Source organism: Zonotrichia leucophrys, chromosome 1 (assembly GCF_028769735.1).
Source record: "Zonotrichia leucophrys gambelii isolate GWCS_2022_RI chromosome 1, RI_Zleu_2.0, whole genome shotgun sequence".
Taxonomy (NCBI): domain Eukaryota; kingdom Metazoa; phylum Chordata; class Aves; order Passeriformes; family Passerellidae; genus Zonotrichia; species Zonotrichia leucophrys.
This window is the reverse complement of record NC_088169.1, coordinates 96928003-96954019: the sequence shown is the minus strand read 5'-3', so window position 1 is coordinate 96954019 and position 26017 is coordinate 96928003. Positions and strand designations below refer to the sequence as shown.

Sequence of the window (26017 nt, the reverse complement as noted above, 5' to 3'; positions counted from 1 at the left end):
TTATATCTGGTGCATGAAAATCCCAGCTAGAAACCACAAAAGCACACTGAACTTTGAAAGTGGATGATTGATGAGAGAAATTGTTGATAGCAATATTAGTATTATGCTGCCAAAATAGAGGTGGGGGAGCACACACTGAAAAGAATCCTAAGGAAAATGTTTAGCTCCAGTGTGAAACCTTTGTAGGCAAGACACTGTGGGGTGACTGTTATGCAGTATCCTCACTAACTACTTGACATTAGAGTAGCAGTGGCTGGAGAAAGAAAGAAAGAATCATAAATTTCCAAATCATTTGCTCTCAGACTTTGGGTCTTCCTCCATGGAAAGCTAACTTTCCTGCTGTCATAAAGGAGTTGCTACATAAGCTTTTCAGCAGTTGAAAGAGCTGATTTTTAAGACCTGACTGCACAGAATTATTATTCCATTTTTAAGTACTTAACATCTAAGGATCATTTAGCAAGAACAGCAAGTCAAGACACAGTAGTATGTGTGTATCTGTGCAAACATACAAGTAATACATACACAGGCAGGTCCTTGCCACCCAGTAAAATGATGTATGCAAAGAGAGATCTTGTAATTTGTTCAAAGCCAACTCACTTGTGGATTAGATGCAATTGATAGCAGATCCTTGTCTTGTAGGAGGCAAAAAAAGGGGACATTTGCATCTTGAATGGTGTGGGATTGTTTTTTGCTAATAGAGAGAACTATTTCTGGCCACTCTGTTGTGGCTTTTGGAACCAGACAGACTTTGTCTGTTAACACAAATCTCCAAGGAACCTTTTTTTCCAAAACTTTGTTTCTGTAATATGACAAATTCTAACCCAAATAAATTATGACAGTATTGAATTATCTTACCTGTTGTAGAACTGGTCACTTTACCTCTCAAATACTTCATAGTAGGCTAAATCCAAAATGGTTTATGGTTTAAGAGTATTGTGTTCTGTTGTTGACTTTTTTTTTTAACAATGATAAGCTGATAATACCAAGACAGGATTTAAACCTAAAACTTTGAAGATAGTGATCTGCTTTTTAGGGATGATTCATCCATCTCTTTCTACTTTCTTCTCTCTGACATTTGGCTTATTGTTGGCTTTGAATTGGCAACAGAAGCAGAAGTGAGTCCCAGAAATTTGAAGGATGTGGTGTAGCAGGAGGATTGAAGCAGGGAGATGTAGTGTTTCAGATGCGAAACATGTTATGTTAGTTGGATGCCTTTACTAAACTTAATGGTAGAAACCCCCCTGCCCAAGATAAGTTGTTGGTATTGTAAGAGCTGAGAAAACGATATCAAGAATAGTCATTTAAGGGAAAAATAAAAATATCAAGCTGACACTGTTGAAAGCTGGTACTGATTTTGATGGGAAACATCTAGAAAACGAGTGTGAAAACTAAGCAGTGCACTGGGACCATGGTCCTTTAATTTGAGGTAGTATCAGAGCTTCATTTGAAATCAAGAGCAAGTCTTTTATTGGCAGAAAACGGTGTCAAAGGCTTTAAAACCAACTAGGAAATGGAAGGAGACAATTTCCTTGCTATACTCATACCAGAAAATTGGGTTTTGCTTTGTTCAATTATGTCTCTTATTTTAATGGGGGTGGTAGATATGTAAGAGTAGAAAAATTTTGTTGGGGTCTTTGCTTGCCCTCATCATTACTGCAGGGTACATGTAGTAAGGATTTGAACAGGCCCCAGAACATAGTAAGAAACAAAAACTGTAAACAAGATGTATTTAAACTAAACCCAGGTATTTTCCAGAATTTCTGATACTTTCAGCTCCCTGACCCACATGGATATTTTAATATGTTGTGCTTTGTGCAACAACAGAAGCCTACCTCAGTGAAAGAGACAAGAGCTGTTAAACATTGGGTACGAAATACAGTGTTAAAGGAAGTCATCAGTAAGAAATTGTTGCTTTTGAATAAAGTGCCACATGAAACAAAATTTAAATTATGCCCTTAATGTTTTGTGGAAAGCATTAAGAAGTCAAACATTTATCAGTGATTATGTGAAATATTAAAGAACTTGTTGAAATGAAGTAGTGTCATCTTTCATAGCTACAGATATGAGTGGCATTTTCTTCATTTGGAGATGACATCTGAGATGTTATTTGCAAGCAAAATATTATGAGGTGGACATAAAACTTTGGCATTCCTCATCTTAAAGTTGTTCTCCATTTAGGAAACTTGCTTGGTACAGAAAGAAAACAAAATTAGCTTACATTTAGAAAGTTCTGGGTGATGTCAGAAGTGAACTCACAAATTCTTAGTAGCAATTGACCTTGTTTACAAGAAGGTACAGTTTTAATTTTGTCATTCTTCAACAATAAAAAGTACCAAAATAAATAAATCTTAGAGATATCATGGTTATGTATTGCAGGAATGCATATGAACAAATGCTTAATTGATCCTGTGTTTGCAATTGATTTAATATGTTAATTAGTGCTTGTTGGTAATGCAGCTGGACAGCCTGACAACTGGTGAATGAATGGGAAGTTTTGAAGGAAAAACTCTTTGTAAAACACTGAATTTCAAATGTATTAATAAGGTTGTAATTGCCACTGTGCTTATTTCATATATGCAATGGTAAAATTTGCCAGGATACAAATACTACATCCTTGTGATTGTGGAGAGATAAGACTTAGGACCTCAGTATCAGAGGCAAAACAATTACAATGCCAAATAATTAGAGCCACAGAACTATATATAGCATGGAAGGATTTTACTGGTACTGTTTGAAATTGTGTTTTAAGATCATAAATCTTGTGTCTTAAGCAAATACCTTTTCAAGGAGGAGAGATTTGAACTTCATGACCTAGGGATGTGTGGGACATAGAACCCTGGTAAACTTGGATTCTTTAATCTCTACTTCTTTGTTAAATTACCAAACTCACTTTAAGTTAATTTCTACTAAAATCATAATCTGAATGCCTCTTATTCATTTTGGTAGTGCATCTTTCTTGTTCAGTTTCCTCTCTTCTGTCAAATTAATTCCATTTATGCATAGTTCCCTAACGAACCATCACTTCTCACATAGTTAAGGAATAAAATGCCCTTTGAAAAACTGTGTAAACCTTTACTTATGCTTAAAATGTTGCATTCAGCAGCAAGGTGTGTAGTAATCATGACAAATGTGAGAATTCTGTCTAGTATGAGAAAATTGTATGTCTGTCTCTGAGTGGTGAGATTAAAAATCATACTTATGGCTATTTAATTGTGATTTGTCAAATAACTGAAAGCTTGACAAAGATCTAGTTCTATCTGGTTTACTTTATGGTGGTAAATTTTGGGTACTTCTAATGTGGTGGTGGTACTGCTTTCATGGCTCTTGCTTATGGGCATTTAACTAAATTACATGATATAATAGGCTGTCCATGCAATATTCTCTCTGAAAGGTTCAAGCTATAATAACATGTTTAGAATTAATTTTTTGATTTTAAAATAGTTAGCTTGTAATGGGCAAGGCAAAAAGTAACTTCTTTTCAGTGTGGCATAGAAATAAGTGGAGTTGTATATAATATTGTGGTTGATTGGTATGGTCTCCGTGTCATCAGCCCATCACTTGGAACCTTGCCTGCAATAGAGATGCATACATCTCCAATAGACCTAAAGAACAAAGGAAAAAGCTGCATGCTGGAGAAGCTTGGTATCTGGCGTCTCTTGTTTACATGCATAATCTGACATGAAATCAGTTTATATTTTATAATGCGGAATTAATATGGAAATTTCTTTGTGCATGAAGGATCAAATGGCTTATAGAAGGAATGCATAGATATAATTTTTGGTTCAAATGTTTCAATTTTTTAATGTTTTAAAAACCTGAAGGCTCCTTGCTCAACATAAGTGTTAGAGATTAATACATGCCGTTTTTAACTATGCTTTCACTAATCCCAAGGTGAGGCTGAGTAAGTTTTATTAATGAAACAAATGTTTTTTGAGAGAATAGCTTAAAATCAGTAGTTCATGTGACTGAGCACGCAACTCATGGTTTTTCATTCTTATATTCAGTGCCCTGAATTATTTCTAAAGGGGGTATTTAATGTGGAATAGTTGACACTGTGGCATAATGAATTAATTTGCTCCAGAATTCCCTATGGCTGGATGGAAGGTTAGAGGACTGCTTGAGTTTTTCCTCCTTGGAGGAAGTAAATAATGATGTTTAGTCAACATCTGAGTAGAAAAACTCCATCTCCTTATTTTGAGGAGGGTAAATTTTGTACCTGAAGGTTATTTTTATTTTGTTTGATCCTCATACTTGCTGTACTGCTGCAGCTTAACTCCAAACCATGTGTAAGGAAGCTAGTTCAAAGCTTGTGAGTAATTTAAGACTTACATAGTGCCATGAACTTGAGAATGAAAAACTATTCTTGTAGAACATACCCATCAACTTTGCTTTCTTATAAACCCTTAACTGATTTAGCTCGCATTGACATTCTGTGCCTTTTCTGTGTCTTGTCTACTTCTTTGCTCTTTCCATTAGATCCTCCTACTACTACCACTCGACTGCCCACGGTTCCCTGGCATCCTTCGACTGATGGCACCACAGGTTTAGCAACAGAACCTAGAATAATAAATTTCCCAACATCAACCTTGCCAACAAAGCAGGACGACACTTGGGGTATCGTTGTCGGTTGTGTGGTGGGTGGGGTTCTTTTGCTGTTACTTCTTGGTACTCTGGTTGGAGCCGTCTGCTATAAGAGAAGAAAGACGTTCCGTGGTGACTACTTTGCTAAGAGCTACATTCCACCATCAGATATGCAAAAAGAGTCCCAAATAGATGTTCTTCAGTCAGATGATATGGGTTCTTACCCTGGCAGTATAAAAAAAGAAACAAAGCATCCAATGAACTTAATATCTAAAGATTATTTAGAAGACCCTGGAAAACCTGAGTTGAACAATGTTGACAATACTAACAGGTACCAGGACCGTTATGAAAGACCAGTGGATTACCATGAAGGTGGAACATTTGGAATGGGTTTTATGCATGGTGAATTTTATGAGGAAGATGACTTTGTTTCTCACTTAGATGGCGCGGTAATATCTCGGAGGGAGTGGTATGTGTAGTAACCACTGAAAACTAACATGTACCTGTAGTTCACTTCATTGGCTGGTCACTTTCAGATTGTTTATACTTACACAAGAGGAGGAATAAACTTTTTGAAACTTTTTTTGAAGGTTTTTATATTGTGACTTGACACAATGGAAATACTGAATCTGGGGAAAATGTATTTGAGCTGCTTTTTTTTCCCAATGCTGTACTACTGTTTAAGATTTGAGTTTTAACACAGAATGCTTATATTGGTCTATGTCAGAGTTAAAAAAAAAAAAGACTAAATTGAAGTTGCCATTCAATATCGTTTAAGAATAAAAAATGGCTGTCTTGCCTCTCAGATTTAAAAATAAGTTTACCCAAGGCAATGATCAAATATAATCTTTGGGGACTTTGAATTACTCCGATCTAGGTACCATCCACAGTAAACTTAATGCTTCTGTATAGCAAATATTTTACCAATTAAAATGAGTTACAGCAGAATTAAAGCTTTATTTTCTAGGGTTTTTTCTGCATAAAAATGAATACCTCTTAGCATTTTAATGAGCCTTCTTGTAACTATATACTTAAAAGTTAAGTCATTGCACTGAAACTAACTTATCAGCAACATTTTGAGGAGTAACTGTAAACAGGTCAAAGGCTTGTATTTGAATAAGATGAAAGGTTATTTTTTTAGTCATTGATTTCTAAAGCTTACTTTAGTGTCTGTATATATACATACAGTGAGATGTTTTGTTAGGCCTGTAATTGGCAGGGTGTCAAAACTCATTAATGCATACAAGATGCTCTTTGCAACTTCACAGTGTGCAATTTTTGAGACCTGTTTTGGAGGCTTTGTTGGAATCTTACCATTGAATTTAAAAGCTGGTTAATTGGACACAGCTAAGGAGAAAACACCCCTATAGATTCCAAAGCTGGAGGCTGATGTGAATATGCTTATTTTCCCAGGTGCCAAAAAGCATTAGAGTTTCTATGACCAGAAGTTAAAACAGCGGTTTTACGCTGCTTCCGACTGAGTAACAATGCCTGCTTTGAAGAGGGTAGCCAGAGTTTCAGATTATTAGTAGGGAAGTAGACACTTGCACTGCTACTTTAGGTATTGAAAGCGCACTCTTTAGTGGTGCAACTAGAGTCTGTGAAACAGGAATTCAGTCTCTGTGCAGTCTCTGTACCGCAGTGGATTTGTTTTCCCTGCATATAATCCATACTGATTTTACATGTTCTTTAAAATGACATTGTATCTGGTATACATAGGAAATCTTGTCTGACATGTGAAATAGTTCTCCTTTATTTTGAGCAGATTCATCAAACTAAATCTGCCGATTATATGAGGAGGAATGAAACAACTTTAGATGAATTCCAGAACAACAATGAATTCATAAGTAGAATATTAAATCTTTTGAAGTGCCATTTTTAAATGTTTAGCTTGAGGAAATTGAAGCTGATATGGCTCTATTAGTATTTGAAAACTGAAAAGGGAGAAGTCTGCTACCGTTGATGTGAAATAGGCTGCATAATTACAGCTGCTCCATGAGCATTGATGCTGGAAGTTCTTTTCTGTCCTCATGATGTTTGGTAGCTTACAGCATTTAGAGCTTCCCAAAAATAGTTATATTGAGTGTTGTAGACAATACACTGTGATTGCATATGACTGCATGTCTTTAAAAAAGATTAAGACAACAGCTTTATTTGAAATTCAAATGGAAAAGCATCCCTAAACAACTGAAGTTTAGGTTTGGATTAATGGAGTACTGATACGTGATTGACCAGTCTCAAAAACAATAGCAAGTGATATTGTGGTTATCTGTAGTTTGAGTGCAAACACAAGAAAAGGAGTGAAATTTCTAGCAGAGGGTTCTGATCCAAATTATCTCTGGAATAAAGAGATTATACCTCTCTTCAAAAAAAACTTGATATATCATCTTTAAAAGATGGTTTTACTTGGAAATAAACATAACCATAAACCAGTTTTCCACATGGGATATCTTGCTTTTGTCTCTGTGGATTTTTTGCTTTGATTTTTTAAATATATATATATTTAATTCCTATGGGTTGAGAAGTTGAAATGTTCTGGAGTTGAAGTTATTAATAGGGATAGGGCTTACGTGCGTTGCAATGTTTTGTACATTATGTCTACTGTAAAAAGAATTGATTGTACGTACAAATGGCTGTTGTGTGAATAAACTTTTTCTTACATTCTGGAACATAGGTAGTGTTCAAAAGTGTTGCACAGGTCTGTTCTTAAAAATTGGAGATGGAAAAGCACAATAAACCCAGAGGCTGGATAGAATGAACTAAAGTGTTTAAGCTGTTTGAGATGGGCTGTTTAGTATTCACCTAAGAGAGCATAAACTTATAAAACAAGTGTCTTCAGAAACTCTTTTAAGAAGATTAAGAGAATGATAAATGGGGTGTTTGCCATCCAAAACATTTGTTTTCAAGCACAGCTGATAAACTAACTAGACATTGCATACATCAAAATAGTCTTGTTTTTTTCATTCTATTGTCTTTGTTTGCTTTAACCATATTTCTTGGAATTAATCAATTCTCATCTATTTCTTACCATCTGGTGGTTTAATTGCTTTGTAGCTAGCACCATACATGTTAGGTGCTCTCTGGCTTGTTCAGCTTGTCATGGTGGTCTGGGTTTATGATCATTCCACTGGTTAGACCAATGTTTTGCCAAAGCAATTCAAAAAACCAAATGAAGTGTGCCCTGTGATAATTGCATTTAAGTTCTTGTGTGACACTGTGCTGGGATGTTACTATTTTTCCTGATGTTCAGAAGTAAATGGGTGTTTGTCATCTCACCCAAAATCAGACTCAATGGGTGGGCTTTGATTGAAATTATAACACTTTCTGATGTCTTGACATGATAGCAGAATTTACTAGAAGAAAAGGCACCATGAAGTTAGGATGAAGCAGTCAAGGAACTCTTCTGATATAATCACAAGGCCAAAGTATCTTTGAGAATTCTACACCTAAGAATGTATATTAGTTAGTTGAGATTTTCGCACTTCAAGAAGAGGGCACCCAATGTAAACTAAACTCAAGCCAGTTTAAATGCAGTAGTTAGGTGACCCTTCCACTGATTCACGTGCCCATTCTTCAGGAAAAATTATGAATTATTCTTGTGTCATAGTTTAAGCCCAACTTGCAGCTAAGCACAACACAACTGCTTGCTTTCCCCACCCCCATTTCTTCCCACCCTGGTGGAATCGGGAGGAGAATCAAAAGCAAAACTTGTAGGTTGAGATAGGAGCAGTTTAATTGAAAACAAAGTAAAATATAATAATAATAATAGTAATGGATAACGAAGTGGGGGAAACAAACAAGTGATGCACAATACCTTTTTCTGGGTAATTTCCCCAGTTTATATACTTGGCATGTTCTGTGGTGTGGAATATCCCTTTGTCCTCTTCAGGTGATCTGTCCCAACTATGCTCCCTCCTAGTTTTCTTTTGTGCAGCTCCTCACTGGCAGAGCATGAGAGAGGCACACACACACAAAATAAAAGTCCTTGACTTAGGATAAACACGACTTAGCAAAAATCAAAACATGGTCAGTTATCAGCAGTATTCTCATGCTGAATCCAAACCACTGTACAATCTCCTGAGAAGAAATTAACCCTATTTCAGCCAAAGCCAGGACAGTTTATAGTGTCCAGGCTGGTATCTGATGGACACGTGGAGCTTATGCCAGGATAACCGATATATAAACCAAGGGTGGTATGTTGCGTTCATCTTTGAAGAGCAAAGTAACTTCTGCAAGTTGTTACTCTAGGACTTTATTCCTTAACATTAAGGAAGTCACAAAAAAAAGCTTACTGCAGTTTTTTTCAAGTTACTTAAATATACTTTGTGAGTGTAATCCCAGGGGAATGTTCATGTCAGATCTTTGGTAAGCAGTGAGGGGACAGGAATTGTTTATTAGAGTGCAAATCAAGTGTTGTATTTTAGGTTGTTTTTTTTTTTTTTTAATTGAGGGGTTTTGCTCAGCTTTCCAGCATACAGGCAGAACAACATAAGAAATCTGAGGAATTGATAAATCATATTGTATAGTCTTTGGGTTTTTATCTGTGAATAGAACATACAGCTGAAGAGGTTCTCAAAATTTCTGTCAGTAAGAGATTAAATAGAGAATGGTTGTGTTGCATTTGAATAATAATAGACTGCTTTAGAAATACATTGAAGGTAACTGTGTTAATTTTCAATTTCTTCACTGTTGAATTTTGTGATTCAGTACTCAATGTAAATGAGAGCATTATTTAATGTATGCTGACTAAATTTTGTAGGTAAGTGTTTAGTGCAGCTGACATGAATTGTTCCAATTGTGAAACTTTTTGTTGAGCCTGTTGGCACTAGTTTAAAGGACTGATGATTTTAAGTTAAAGTATGTTAGCAGCTTTTCCAGTTTTGAGACTTAAAATTTGATTTCTAAGCATAGTGAAAGGAGTGGCCTTTAAAGACTGACAAGTATGCTAATTCAGTATGGGAGTTGTTCAGCATTGGATTTCACAATGCTAAGGTCAACAGAAAAATGCTATAAAAGGAAAAAAAACACAGCTTTTTCTCTCCCTTTATTAAAATTTGTTTATAAAAATTACTTTCTTGTAGCTTGAAGTGTGAAGTCCTAAAGATGATAGGTGGTCTTAGGGTTTACTTTAATAAGTGTAAGCCAAGTATTTAGTGTTTGTTTGCATATTCATTGCTTCTAGTAGTTAGTATATGGGGGTTTTTACCCTGATTTTAAGTTTTTTCTTTTTCGCTTTCTGCAAACTTAAGTGCCTTTAAAGAAAGATTGTCAATAAACCATAGTTGCCTAGGTTTTTGAATTAACACCTTGTTAGCTTATTTAAGTGCAAATCATATGTTTTGTAATGTCATCTTACCTTGAAATTGAGAATGAAAGCATGCTGCTCATACTTAATAAAAGTAGTCCATAAAATTTTTAAAACAAAAATTTTGATTTCATGAGCTCTCTTAATTTCCCCAGTTGTTTAGTTGGGTAAGTTGAAGCAATACTGCAGAAGTGCTAGTGCAGGGCAAGGCTTTCTGTTTGGCAGTGCAAGGAAGAAGCATTTCTCAGAACAACGCTGAAGTAGCTTATCTGAGTTTTAAAAGTATATGAACTTCTTATAGTTGTAACCTATGCTATCACATTGCAGATGTGCCCTTTAAGCAGACATCTTCTGTTGCTGTAGCAGGGGCTGTGATTGGAGCAGTCCTTGCTCTTTTTATCATTACCATCTTTGTGACAGTGCTGCTGACCCCAAGGAAGAAAAGGCCAGCCTATCTTGACAAAGTGTGAGTATGTGTTGGACGTTTTTTCTTACTCAGTTGAAAGCGATATGCAGAAAGAGTTTGTTCTGTTCAGTAATTTAAGTGTCTGACTTAATTTAGCAGCTATACAGCTTTTTTAATTTCAGGGCTCTATTTTCAGAGTACAAAATGTGAAATCACACATTTCTGAAAAAGAAATAAGGAAGGTAAGAATTACTTTGGAAGTAATAAAGAGCTTTATCTCATGAGAAGTTTGGGGTTTTTTGGAAGAAAACTATTCATAGATTTAACTGGAGGGCAAAAAAGGGTTCCCTCTTGACTGGTGCCAGTGACTGCTAGTTTGTTGTAACTGCAGATCTAACTTGCAAGGTAAATTGGCCATGCTTTGCAAATGTGAAGGCCCCCTAAAATAATTCCTGAAATGTTTGTAAAATTAAGCGAGCTTCCACAGATCCATGCTTACTGATTTCTTGTGCTTTTTGGAATTTTGGTTATTTCTTAAAGCCTCTGGCACAGACTTGCAGTTTACTCTGTTCAATATGATCAAACAAAAAAGAAGGAAACAAAAACGTCTGATAAGATGTTGTCAGTTAAAGGGGATGATGTCTAGATTCTGTTTGGAACATGCATAAAAAAGTAACAAAGGCATACAATATTTGTAAATATATGTCTTTTTACATCCCATATACAGTTTCTTAAATCCCATATACAGTTAACACTAAAACTGAATTGGAAATGTTGTTCATATAGTTAAAGAGAACTAAAGTAAAATAACTAAGAACCTTTAGCATAAAATAAGTTTCCTCATTTGGATTGAGCTAGCAAGATGATTCAAGAGTCTTCTTTTGAGCAACTTTTAACATGGTTTCTCTTAAATTCTGTATTTGAAGCTTATTTCTGTGAATGATCTTAAACATTTAAATTATTTTATAACCACTTGCTTTCACTGAGAAAGTTAAAATTGAAAAAGTCTTGCATGTAAGAATTGCTAGTAAGGCTTTCTCAAAGGCTTTCTAAGGGAAGTCTATAATTTAAAAAGTTGTTCAAACTGTATCTCGTAACTATGAGAAACTGTTAGATACCAGTAGTTTCTAATCCTCCTTAGTTGAAGTGTTTGGGGGGAAGTTCAGTCTGCTAAACACAGGATGCAATAAATAACAAATTCTGGATAGTGCTTTTCTACAAAAAGTGTCTTCCTGAATAATAGCCAGTGGTAGACATATTCCATTACAATATATCACATCTGAGTCATTGCTGACTGAAAGGTGTTTGTCCCTGAGTACTGAATGCTGGATGATTTGGCAGTTATTATCTGACCATTCAATTGGACTTGACAAACATGATGTGTTATATTTCATTCCCCCTTTTACTACAGGATTGATCTTCCACCCACTCACAAACCAGCCTCATTTGGAGAGAGAACGTTGTCAGTGCCACAGAAAGAAGCTATGCTTCAGGTGAGTAAGTGTTTATATGCATCTTAAATTGACTTAAGGAAAGTGTTAACTTTGCTTTATTATGTTAAATTGGTCTGATTTTGTCTTCCCGGTAATATATGGAAACCTTTCAATGGTTTCACAACCAAGCTGTTTCTCTACTTGTGTGATATCCAGATCTGTTAACTATAATGTTAAAGTCATCCTTAGAGGTGGAAACTTGTAACAGCCTTTGACAGACACTGCTCCTTTTCAATTAGAAAAATCTATAGTTGAAATTCTGTGGTAAGAGAGTATACATAGCTTTATGAAGCAGTCTTCATAAAAGGGAAAAATTATGCTTGTAAACTTAAAAACTGGCCTGATCAAAAGCTCCCTTGCTGGTAACAACTGCCAATCTTTTGAGTTATTAACGGTTGAGGGGTGAGGATAGGTTAAAATTTGGGCTTTGATGTGGCTAATCTACCAAAATATGAGTTTGAGCCTCGTTGAGGATTACTAAATCACTTTTAAATATTTGCAATTATGCAACTTCTAATTTTATCTTTTCTGCTTGCATTTACCAGCAGCAAATGACCTCATACCAATTTCATGACAAACAGTTGAATTTTTCGTGTGCTTTCAGGGGTAGCTTCTTGTCATCTGAAGTAATGCTGTCCAAGCAAGACAACAATAGGCAAGAAACTTCTTTACCAGCATTTAATGATTTTGTGGGTGTAGTCTGATCAAACCAGTTTTTAGAGGTCGCACTGGAAAGCTGATTCTAGCAAATGAAACACTTTGAGTAAGCGGGGAGCAAGGAAGGGTAGGTTCTTCCTTACAGCACGGTTTTGAAGTTGACTAGAGTGCTTGGGAAACCCCAGGTGAATTCAGGCTTCTCTTGCACTAGACATTGTAGAGGAGACCTGTTCTTGAGAGGTCACTTAAGCTAATGTCAGTTATAGATCCTTGCCATGGCCCCTAAAGTCTCTTGTGTATGTGTGTTTATATTACATTAATCAGTCAGATTTTTTTAGATTTCTGCTTACGTTGAAGAAAATTTCCGTCATCTGTCAGTATTTGTAAGAATTAGATTGTAATTGTTTTTAATAAAATTTTTGTTCCATCCTCAGTACATACCATAAATAATGTGATTCTAACCACTGATGTGCCAAATCATAACACTGAGCTAATTAAAATAATAATTTGTTTATAAGAAATATCATTTTTCCAATACTATGATGTATTTTTGCAATTTTAAGGACCTATAAAAGTCCTTTCTCATAGAGGGGGAAAAGGGGGAAAAATCTTCACCTACCTTTAAGAAAGATTTTGATGGAGTTCTTAATAACATTGAAAATATTCTTGTAGATTTTCTTTGTGATTGATGGTTACTAAAGCTCAGCAAATAGCAGTTGCTGATAAAAGCCTTCCTTATGTCATAAATGTTACAATGGGTAATACTTGCGTATATTGTTGCTTAGTGAAGCAGGAAAATATTCTGAGATCCACTGCTGCAATAGTAGTGGATCTAGTAGTAGCAGCCTGATTATTATAACATTGTGAAGGTAGAAAACATTTTGTTGGCATAAAGAATAATGGGTCTTCATCTTCTTACCTTAAAGGTGGTTAAGTACCAAAGATGATACAAAAGAACCGGCGCTTTTCTGCGCTCAGGATGGGCATCAAGGCTATTTCTTCTATTACTACAGTACTCAACAATTGCAATTTTTGATGAATTACTCTTCTGCTAATATTTCTGCTTAAAGTATTTGAGAAATATTCTCTTGCTTATAGAATCAAAATATATGGTCTATTGTGGTATTTGTGCATCTGTAGTGCTGCTAGATGGCAAAATTACAACACTAGGAAATGCATTTATTTGTCCTTTACAGAGCAACTTATAAAGGAGGTAGACATAAGAGAATGTGTACCTTATTGCTTTCCTCTTCAGAACTTTGCTGTCTTTGAATTTTTTCTAGGTTGTGCTTATTGCGATTTCTGTTAATTGGTTCTAAAGAACTTATGCTGAACCTGACTGTAGTCTTGGAATGTTTAATTAAATGTTTTATGAAAATGTATTTTGTAAATAGAGAAAAAATCATAAAGAGACTGAATTGAATATTTCTTTTCCACAAATTAGATAAACAGAGTTTTAAGTTGTTTTGGGAGGAGAAAGATTCCCCTTCAGGTTAGGTGTTAGCCAGACTTTATTTAAGAAATGGATGTTGTCACAACACTGTTAGCGTACCTGTCTTTCTGTCTGTGGAACTCCAGAACTGAAAAGACCTGGAGCTGGAGGCTGTCTTCTAAATGATACTGCCTCTAATGAGTATGTACTCTGTTATGCTTGAGGCAAGAGCTTCATTTTATCTAACAGAAATAAATGTCAAAATACTAGCTTTAGCCAAGAAGTGATTGGTTGTATTGTTTTGGTGTACCAAGCCAACATTTGGATAGCTGTAAAGAGGCAAGAGAAAAAAGTTAGCAGCCTGTCAGGATGTCTCATCTTGTGTGACTAAATGTGTGTACTCACCACTCTACTACCTGGTGTTCCAATTGCTGTCGTGCCTACCCAGCATGAGATGCCAGGTGAGCCTCTCACTGGGTAGTTAAGATGTAAACTTCTGGATCTTCTAAAAAGAATTGTAGGGGAAATGTCACTGCTTTGTCAACCACAACAGATGATCAGTTCAGCCTGAGTGGAAATGATAGGCTACACAAAGGTGCAAAGTAAAGGAGTGAATTTAAATGGTGTCTTCTGCATGCTCACAATAACTTAGAATTGAAAGTGGATTTATTCAATTTAGGCTGATTCTGGTAAGTTGTTAAAAATAATGTGCTAGTTTTTCAATCATCTCTGCTGTTATTCAAATCATGGACAAGTAGCTTTTTTTTATCTTGTGAAGTATTTAAGATTCAGTACATGATGCTGAAATTCTCCTTTTTGTACTCCAGCAATCATTATTTAACTGATTTTATGCATATCTGAGTCAGCAGGTGATGGCATTAAAATGAAGAGAAATTTAACTGGACCTGTGAATAGTACTGGACAGCCAGTATCTTTCATGGATACTTCTTGAGACTCGGAAACTTTCAGTTTACTTTAAATATACATTCTCATTTACCTGCTAGTGTTAATAATGAGCTACCAGTATGTACAAGTACTATGTAACTGAGTACTCATAATTTCTCTGTACTGGTATTTGAAGATAACAATTCATGTGTTCTTGTGAGTCACTTCAGAACTGAGAAAAACTGATTCACTTAAGGCCCTAAAAGAGGAAGGCAAAAGTCCAAAGCATAAAAATACAATGGAAAAAATTACATTATAGCTTTATTTACTATGAAGACTTGTCAACTCTTTTGTCAACAGCACTGTTACTTTTGTCCAGGTATTCTTTTAATAATCATTGCCATGGAAACGCTATTCTGTTGCTCAGAACTATCTATTACATGTAATGTGAAAGAGTGGTGAGCAGCCTGAAGGTTATGTCCTTGTTGAGAGAGGAATCTCTGCTTAACAATGTGGGTTTTGAGGCGAATAAGGAAGAAGTTGAGCAATGGAATATTTCCAGTGGCTTAAACAGGAATTTTTCTATTGCATAATATTTTAAAAAGGAGTGTAAGAGGGTGTACTAATTCTGGGAGTCCTTGGCATCATTAGAGTAAGCTTCACTGTTTCAAACAATATATTGCTAAGAAGCAAAAACTTATTTACTTTCCTCTAAACATGTTCAAGATGGGCAGTCTTTGACAATGTTAAAGAACTGAAGTTATTATTAATTTGACAGGTACTTCTGAAGGAAATAAAAAAACATGTTTTGCACAATGCAGTGCAGCATTCAGAGTTGTTGAAGGATTAAGAATTTAACAAGGCTCTTCTGTAACAACAGAAATAGGAGTGGATAAGGGAAATGCAGCCCAGTCGGTATGTCTGGCCATGAGAAGACTGACTTGAGACTTGCAGGTTGGAAGAATGCCTCACTATTTAGACAAGCAGAGTTCTTTAACTGTAATATTTGTATTACTGATCAAAACAGGAAAGAAAAATATGAAGTTGTCTTAGCACTGTTAAAAGTATCAAATACCATTTATCAAATGATGATGTTTCTGAATCAAATTTGGAAACATCAGCCACTGAGCCCTTAAACCTAGTATAATACTGATTCATTTATGGATTATGGCTCTCTTGCACTCATCTATTTCTTTTCCTAATGCTTTTTATACAGGTGGGAATATCTCTTCCTTGATGAAAAAGGAAGCAGTATTGTTATTATTTGCCTTAAACCAAAGAACTGTTTAGACAAACAAGATTGAATGAAAGGGAGCACAAAATGTGCATCAATAAAATAATCTGTACTGATGAAGGATCTTGCAATAGGAAAAATAAAATTACCAGATTGGGGTTAGAATGAGGCACATGGTATTCTGGTTTCCAGTGAGTCTCTAAATCATGTCCATATCCACTGTTGGTAGAATTCCTCAAGCAAGCAGATTTTTTTGTTGTTTTGTTTTGATTTTTGTTTAAAGAACATTAGCTTTTGGTGGAGATGGGACTTTTTTTGTTCCCCATGTGTGTTTTGTCTCCTTGTGTGGTGAACTCATGCTCTCAGCTCAGGTTTGAAGGAGCAACACATCCTGCTAAGTGGTAAGTCACATATTCTCAGAAATGCAGACTGCATTTTAGGACTTGAGAAGCAAAAGCATGGTGACTTTAAGGGCAGGAGGGGATACTTTGAAATAGAATTATAAGACAAAAAGCTTGACAAACTAAAGTTGAAAAATAAACCTGTGAAGATGGTGAAAAATAACTGTTGGATGAGTGGAAACGGTTAGGAAATATTAGATGATTTTTGAAGAAATTTTACATATTAAAAATTAACTCAAAATTACTTCAAAACTTTACTAAACAAATGCAGAAAGGTAAAAAGTTAAGGGGAAGGAGGAGAAGGTAAGAACAAAATATTACTGAGATTGGGTTCTCTTCAAAATAGTTCTTGAAAGTAAGAATACGGATATATGACCACTGGAAATGTTACCTACCTGTATGAATACTTGTGGAGGGGCTTCTGCACAAAGATCAGCAACCTAGCCTACTTTGTGTTGCTGCTGCCACTGTGATACTGTTGGGAAAAGATGAATTGCAAAACAAAAAATACATACAATTGTGCAAAGGTGTTGCTTTAGCCTATTGTGGTCCTGTACTATGTGTAGCATAAAGGAAGAACTTTACTAGGAGTGATGATACCAGAGTACAAACTGTACCCTAAACCATAATTCTTAGATGGCATTACTTGGTGTGATTTAATCAGCCATTAACTCAGGCAGTTGGTGATTAACTGGTTGTTTGAAGGCAGTCCATTTCACAAATGAAGTTTTTCTATCATAATGGTGAAGAAAAAAATAAACGTGAAAGAAGGGAGATTGCAATGCTTCTGCATGAAGTAACTTCTCATTCACCAACATTCCCAAGTCCTGCTCCTCAGAACTGCTCTCAATCACTTCTCTGCCCAGTTTGTGTTTGTGTTTATGATTGCTCTTACCTGTGTTTATGATTGCACCTGAAAGGTGCAGGACTTTTCTCTTGGCCTTGTTGAACTTCACAAGGTTCACACAGAGCCACCTCTCAAGCCTGCCAAGGTCCCTCTGGAGGGCATCCCTGTTCCTTCAGCATGTTACCACACCACACAGCTTGGTGTTATTGGCAAACTTGCTGAGGGTACCTTGATCCCACTGTCATGTTGCCAAAGAGATGTTAAACAGTGCTGGTCCTGATACAGACCCCTGAGGAATGTCACTTGTCACTGGTCCTTGCTTGGATTTTGAGCCAGCAATGAGCCATCTCTGAGTGTGACCATCCAGTCAGTTTTTTATCCACTGAGTGGTCCACCCATCAGATCCATGTCTCCTCAGTTTAGAGATGTCATGTGAGACAGCATCAAATGCTTTGCATAAGTCCGGGTAGGTGACATCAGTTGCTCTTCCTTTTTCCGTCAACATTATGATCCTGTCATAGATAGCCACTAAATTTGTCAGGCTCAATTTGCCCTTAGTGAAACCATGATGATGGTTACCAACCATCTCCTTATTTTCTATATGCCTTAGCATAGTTTCTGCTCCTTCATCTTGCTGGGCACTGAAGTGTGGCTGACCTGTAGTTTCTCAGGTCATGTTTTTAGACCTGGGGGTCTTATTTCCCCTTTCTCAGACAGTGTGCACCACAGTCTTGCCACTACTTCTAATACAAGATGGATAGTGGGTTAGTCACTTCCTGTGAAAGTGTCTTCAGAACTTGCAAATGTATCTTATCAGGTCCCCTGAACTTGTTCACCTCCAGATTCCTTAGCTGATCTTGAACCTCATCTCTTATTGTTGGCAGTTTGGCTGGGGTGGAACTAATTTTCTTTGCAGTAGCTGAGTAGCTGGTATGGGGCTGTGTTTGGGATTTGTGCTGAAAATAGTGTTGATAACTCAGGGAAGTTTTTTATTGCTGGACAGCATTGGGACCTATTCTGCTTCTGGTTCTGCCCTGCCAGCAGATGGACTTGGGGTGTACACAGAATATTGGGAGGGAGACAAGATATTGGGAGAGGGAACACAGCTGGGACAGGTGACCCTGACTGATCCTCATCTTTTTTCCACTCGCCATTGGATTGTAAGAAGGATTCTAAATGATAACCAGTTAAGACACTACCTAAGGCAGAGTGTTTTTTGGGATGACTGGTGGTTTTTTGTATTAACCAAAGCTGTTCTGCAGTTTTGAATCTTGACTTGTTTCCCCTGTAACTTTTCTTCTTTCAGAAAGAACATTTTACTTTGCAGAGTCAGTACAGAGAGAGAGATGCTGGAAACTTGCAGCACATGGTAAATAATAAGATGGCTTGAATTCCTGATTGAAGCTTTGATTTCATCTTACTCCATAAAATAAACTTATAATGTTGGTTTTCATGAACAAAAAAAATATTTGTCCGTCCTGGTCAATAACTGTTTGATTGTGTGAGTTAAGTGAAAAGTGGCAGTACCATTTTAATATCCTATAGTAGTTTGATGACTAATTTAAATACTTAAACACTCCGGCTTTCTTTTCTTGGTGAGTAATACAAAGCATAAGAGTGTTGACAGACATTTTTGTAGTTGCTGGTTTGCTCTTTAGATTTATTGATCTTTAGAGTCCAACTGCATTTGAAACAAGCATTTGAAGTTAACTGTCTGCTAGGGAAATTTATAAGTTCCTGTTTCTTTATTCATAGGGCTGTCTTGGAGATAATGTATCTTTGATTTTGCTTAAAGCTTTACCAAGAATAGGAATTTCAGGTTCTATACATGAACTATGAAACTTATTACTTCTTATGTGTGTTTAGAAAACTGTGAATGGAAGGCAACTTACTTGTGGGGCTGAAGAGCCACAGGAGCAAGAGGGTCTTCAGCCTATGTATCCTGTTTATCAGCAAACTCACTACAAAAATTGGAGCAACAGATACCCCCAAAGCTCAGGACCTGGAAGAGCCTACATCAATACAAGGGAGCATTATGTATGATTCTGTACCCAGATGTCTTTAACAAGGAATTTATTACCTGTTGACTCTATGACCCTCATGTCTTTTTGGCTTTCATCTCTAAAATAATTGGGTTTTCTTTCATGTGTGAAAAAAATGGATGGAGAATTTTATACAGGTAAACCATATGGAATTTAAAACTTGCCTCTAGTACTTGGTATGTCTGTGCTTTTGTAGTAATATTGATCTGCCAAATGAGGAGAGCCACTTAGCTTTTTTAACCTTCACAGTCATAATCTGTATAACCTGTATTAATTGATTGGCACGTGCCAAAATGTAGTTAAGCTTTTTTTGCTGGCTATTTCTGGGAGCATTCTCTCTGGATATTTTAAAGAACCTTACCCATATAAAAGTGAATAAATATGAGCAAGGCAGCTGAATCCCTTGTGACATTAGCAGTCTCAGGCTGAGCCATCTTAGCAACTTGAGATATGAATTTGACTGGCCTTAACTATTGATTTCTCAACCAGTTCTACCTCTCTCAGTCAAATGAAAAACTAGACTACCTCTCAAATACTGACTGGCTGGTCCATAAACTACACTATTTTTCTTCCCACCTTGTTAAAAGTGAAGCAATTGCCTTACATCAAAAGCTTTTTGTTGTCTATTGATTCTGCTTGTTGCTGGCTTTGGTTTTACAGTTAGGTCTACATGAAACTTAGTTGAAGGAGGTAGATGACTAGGCAGACAGAACTTTCTCTAAGTGTCTTTTGTGAAGCTACATCTGTGTTCCCAAATATGACTCCTATTTTAGGTGCTGCAGAGTTTATTTTCCTTGGTAATACATACATTCCTTGTTTTTTTCTTAGTTTACAACAAAACTGCCTGTGATGTGTTCTTGTCTTAGCAAGAAAAGAAAAGCTTCAGTCAAATTCAAATGCTTGTTAGCACTGTCCTTTAACCTTAACCAGTAGTGTGAAGTAACTGGAGAATGTCCTGATATTACCAGTGCTAAAAGTATCCCACATTAATCTTTTGTGTCTGTGGTAATGCTTAAAAAATGCGCTCATGATCTTGCTAGAAAAATAAGTTTTCCTGTGAACTAAAAAGTAAATATTTAGCAAGTAAAAATATGTATATAATATGTTAGTGCTGAAATGAGCTCATAGGGCAATCTTAAAATATTTTAGGACAGTAGAAAAATGGGTTGTGTCTAAAATTTGCCAGAGAAACTTAAGAGACTTGAGTATTCTCTAAGTACATTATGCACATAAGTACAGAATGATGATTTTCAGTCAGATGACATGAAGAACAAGATGTTAGAATGCTTGGTGTCATGCTGAACTACCTGTTGTACAGAAGTGAACATTACTTCTGGGGTATTAGTGTGTTTTTCTGCAGATGTTTGAATTTTTTTAGAGGCCCAAGTCAGGCTGTAGAAGCAGCAGAATTGAAAGCTAGCATAGGTGAGTGTGCTGCAGGCAGGGGGCTGTTGTTAAACCTGTATTCAACCTGCATTTATCTCCATCACAGTACAAGTTCATGAGATCTCTGTCCACAATTGGGCCAGGTAAATAAAATTCTTCTAGTTTGTTACAGGTAGCAGCTAGAAGATTATGGCTTGGGTGCCTGTATTCTGGACTCTGTAGAAGTAGGTATTATCTGTTCTCTTGCTAAGCAGCTTTCTGTTAAATGATGCGGTTGAAGTTGACAGCTGAAGGAATGGCAAAAAGAAAGGTTGGACAGAACCTGCTTCTTGGGAGCTATCTTTGAAGCAGTGACACCTTGCTTTTCTCTTGGGAACTGGGCACATTCATGTAAATTGAGCAACTGTTTTCAATTTTAAAGTTTACTGCTGTATTTGAGACCTAAAAAAAGGCTTGTGTCCCTCAAAATTGTTTTTCCATAATGTTAGTTTAAGTAGCTATCTCTTTACATGAGCATTGCCTTGCCTATCCTTACATTACTGCAGCTCCAAAAAGCATCAGTTGTCAGAACATTGAAAGAAAACAGTGTCGTGGCCAAATGAATGACAGAATGTGGAGAGGAACTATACTGCTTAAGGTAATTTGATCAATATTACTGAGCAAAACTTGATACCAAAAATATTTGAATAGACATTATGGGATGGCTCAAAACTTTTGCTGTGGCAGTGTTTCCTCTGCATTCATTAGTACAATGTGTTATTGAGCAGGTGATCACTTCGATCCCTTTTGCAATAAAAACATTTATTTTGGATTCAGAAAAAATTCTTCTACTGCTTTTTATAATTATTTGCAGATACTTTCCTTTCTGATTTTTTTTTTTTTTGAAAGAGATAAAACTTTAGGGGAAGGAAGAATGCTATCAACAAAGCTATCATTGTTTTTTTTTTTAATGTGTAAAAATAGCTTAAAAAATAAAAATGTAATCCAACTGTGTTGTCCAAGTTACATACCAACAAACTACAGAAAGTTTGATTTGCAAGCTACCCATTAGGATGTAGTTTCCCCTAAAGTCATTAAGGAAATACATTACCACCGACAGGTTTGTTGTCTGTGAGAAATGGTTTCTTTGTAATCTATTCAGGGACATTTAATATATTAAGTTTTTGAATTGTTACTTTTAGATTTAAGTGTGGCTGAATTTGCGGGGAGAGATTTGGCAAAGAATGCTCAGAAGAGAACAGAAAAAATGTCTGCTAATTAGGCTTTCTCACTAAAAGGATTGTACATATAGAAGTAAGTTTGATCTGCTTTTGTAAGATGTAGAAAATGTCCTTTTATATTTTTGTACATTTTTAAATGCTTGTATTTGTAATTTGACTGGAATAAAAACATTCAAAATATAACATTTTCTTCTGTTGCTTGGATTTAAGATTACTTAAAATGCAAAGTCTGATAAAATGCATCCACTTTTTTGGTGTTATGTTTCTTCTGTGATTGTATATGCAGAACATGTTCTTTTTACTAACTCTACCTACCACTTTGGGATATGTGGTGTTGCTTGCTGAAATCCTTCTAACTTTCATCTTACATAACAGGAAGCATAAAGTACTGTGTGAAAATGAAGTACTGAGGTGAACTGAGCACCCAGATTCTCTGGTGAGGTAGGTGGGGAAGGAGGGGAAGATTAGTAATTTGCATCTCTAGCATTGGTATATGTAAATTGTCCTCTGCCCCAGTATCTCTAAATTCTACAAGGTAGTCTAATTGTAAAAAATCTAAGATTTTAATGTTTGGAGTATGTCCAGAATGACTGTGGATACAATACAAATTTTCATTTGTATTGTATCCACAGTCTAAGAAATTGTACTACTAAAAGTAAGGAAATACCTAACAAAATATTATTAAAGGACTCCCACTGTTCAGTCACAAATGATCTAATGTATTTTGTGTTGAGCTCAAGTAAAGCACAATAAAGATGTGTGATAACTCATGAAGAGCGAAGGGAGACTTTTCACCTTCTGACTTGTGTACTTTGCCTTCTTTCTGGCAGTGTTACTGCTCTTTTGTCCTCTGAGGGATGCAAGTTCAGGTGCTGTGTTGTTACATAGGTGATTAAAATTTATTATAGTAACTTTTTAATGCCACAAACCTGAAAGCACTCTATCTGAAACATTGTTTTGTGTGAAGGCTGAGTGAGTGCTCTACCAACAAGTAGCTGCAGAGCAGGTGAAATTGTTTTGACAACTTGGGCCACTTCAGAGGCTCCTGACAAGGACAGGTAAAGCCCCAGGTGAAAAAAGAAATGTCTGTGTAGTTTCCTGCTTGAATGCCCTGTGGGAGGTGGCCTGGGGTTTTTTGTCCACCTGTGGTACATGTCCAGAGTATTGGGAGACTGGGTTTAACTTTCTGACAGAAGGTAAATATGTGATATTTCTGCATTTATTAAAAGGTATTACATGGTTCTTGGTGAATAACTTGATACCTTTATTTGAATTATGTTGCCAATGCACAAAAAATACACTGTGAATCTTAGTAGTAATTATTCAAAGAATGTGAAAAACCCAAGTAGGATGTGTTAGGTATTTTAATCTGCACTGACAACCCCACAGTGAATTTTTTTCTATATTTGTTTCTACTTGATTTTACGCTATATCTAAATCGAGATCCTTCAATTGTCACTAGAAAATAAATTGTATTTAAAAGCCTACAAGTCAAACTGTGACTCTTCTATCCCTTTGTGGGACTAGTATTCAAGATTTTAAATCAGAATTGATTTCCAGCTTGGTCTCAAAATAAAGCAGACTTCAGCTTCCTCATCAACTGAGATGAATTTGCATATCTGTGCAAGGCTACACACAGAATGCATAGAGTATGCTAAATATATTAAAACATTTCAATTTCAATGAGTTTAGTCACAGATTTGTTATATTCCGATCTGAAGTGTACTAGGTTAAATTAGACTTGTTATCTAACAGAGATTTATGGGAAATAACTTCTCTAATACTGATTGTCAGAGGAAGAAGTTTAAGATATGCTATAAAAGATTCCACTGACTTTTCTGGTTGTTGTTGGTTTTTTGTTGTTGTTGGTTTTTTGGGGTTTTTTTTGTCCTTTTCTCAATGTTAGATTTTATTTATTTATTACTGTTTTGGGTCTCTGAATAGTGAGATCTCTAATAGTGTTGCCACATTAGATCCTGTTCTTAAGAAAGTGTGCCTGCAGCTTCAGTTTCCCTGACACTTCATCTTGCCTGTCCTATTAAGAAGTCTTACATTCCTTTGTAGGACTTCAGATATTCTGTGCTTGAAGAGCAAAGTATTTTGGGCCAGTATTGTTTACCCAGTTCAGCTTATAACAAATTCCAGAAAATTACTCTTTCCCTGCTGATATGGACTGTGTGCAGTAGAAGGTTGTGTGCAGTGCAGCAGCATACCCACAGAAGATGCTTCAGCCCTGCCAGTTGCCTCCTGGCTGGTCAGTGGAGAGGCAGACCTTTGTCCAGATGGGGTCTTTGCTGTCACCATAGTGTTTTGTATTTACCAAATAAAGAATTCAGAGATATAACTTTTCTGAACTGCTGTCATAATTTGGGAATAATTGCTTTTAGGCACTATTTGTGGCAAATGCTTAATTCATTGTCAAGTAGAGTAGTTGGATTTCTGTCTTATGTTTGACTAACCCGGCTCTTTGGGGACCAGACTTCAGCTACTGACATGATTTCCTATTAAGCATAAAAAGTGAAGGAGCCCGACTTTAATCCCACAATTAAAAAAGTTCTTTGCTTCTTTGACATGAATTGAGAAGTAAGAGACAAATGGCCATGGGCAAATAAAATGAATTTGTGTTAGCTTTAAAATTCAGATTGATGGGTAGCATCAAATGTAGATTGGTCTATCCAGCTAGGCTAAGCAAATAGACAAAAGGCTTAAGGGGTGGCCAGAGGAAGGAACACACTTTAAGTGCAATGCTTTAGTAATGCTTGTGACATCTCATTGTGTTGCTAACTTTCATTTTGGCCAACAATACTGCTAATGACACCGCATTTGTAGCAAAAAACCCGAATATTGGGCAAGGCAACACGTCTCAACAGTTTGGATGTGTTTTTAAGAACTTTTAAATCTGACTATTAGAAGATTGGTGCTTAAAAGTCCAATCTTCTAATAGAAGATTTAACTTTAAAGTCAAGCCGTCTACTTTACGCTTCCCCCTACTCTGAATTCTTCCTGGGTGGACTTCACACCTTAAGTCATGTGGCACAGGTGTATCTACTGCATGTAAAAAAATTGACTGGTCTCTAATTTTCTAGGATTGGTGTGGCCATTACCAAGGTTTGTGTGGACAGAAATATGGTTTTCCAGAATTCCTCACTGTGGGATTGTTACTTGATCAGCCAGCAAAGCCCCTGGTGTCCTCTGACTTTGTACACTCAATGGTATAAGCCAGAAGCTGCAAGTTCTCTTTCTTGCCTCTGTTCTTTCACAATGTGTTTCATTCAGTCCCATTGAAGATTAGTAATGAAAGTGTTTCACATTAAAAAGTTGTCAGGCATCTTAAAAGTGCCTGCTTGTTTCTGTTAATTTGGTAGGTTGTCTGTCTCCTGTTCCTTCCCTCTACCTTTGCTCCTTCTATGTCCTTAGGGTTTTTCTTTGTTCAGTCATCTCATATCTCTCTTTTTTCCAGCTAGGAGTGATAGCAGTCTCTTCCTTAACCTCTTCCATTCTTTTTTATTATATTGGCCAAATTATTTCTCACTAATACACCTAGTTAGGGCTTTATTAACAAAAAAATAAAAACCTAATGCTGTTCAAAGATGGAGAATAAGTTCTATTTTGTTCCATATTTGTCTCTTAGCTTTCTGCTCTGGCTTGTTGGGCCAGTGTTAGTTAATTTTCAACTCTATATGGAAATGGTTGAGATTCAGTGTTGCTGAATTCTTTTTCTCCTCTTTCATATTCTGTAACAGCTTGAGGAATGTGGAGTGTCTGTGTTTAACTCCGAGAAATTTTCAAAGTGGAAAATGGGTAACTTGTTAACATCAGGTATTCTCATTACAGCTGGACAAATTAGGATGATGTGACATTGCAGATGGTTGAATCACCTGACTTTCAGGTGATACATGATTTATAGTAAGCAAGAAAAATGGCAAACATGGAATGGAGCTTGGAGGAAACACTTCCTGCTTATACAGGAAGGTGACATTTAGACTACTTGCCTATTCCCTTCTTGAGACAGAATAGCTGGAGATAATAAAGCATAATAAAGTGTAGTATAATGATAACATAATAGTATGGCTAGGAATCAGCAAACAAACAGAAAAATATTGTTCTCTATCAAAGCAGTGACTCTGT

General features: G+C 36.2%; 1 protein-coding gene across 1 annotated transcript in view; it reads left to right on the top strand.

The window, feature by feature from the left end:
• Positions 1-22041, top strand: part of NECTIN3 (nectin cell adhesion molecule 3) — a 62348-nt gene extending 40307 nt beyond the window's left edge. The window contains exons 7-10 of the mRNA XM_064701749.1: positions 10214-10352; positions 11704-11785; positions 18548-18610; positions 19108-22041. Coding sequence (XP_064557819.1) covers positions 10214-10352; positions 11704-11785; positions 18548-18610; positions 19108-19284 — 461 coding nt within the window. The 3' untranslated portion in view covers positions 19285-22041. The remainder of the gene's footprint in view (positions 1-10213; positions 10353-11703; positions 11786-18547; positions 18611-19107) is intronic.
• The last annotated feature ends 3976 nt before the right edge of the window (positions 22042-26017 follow it).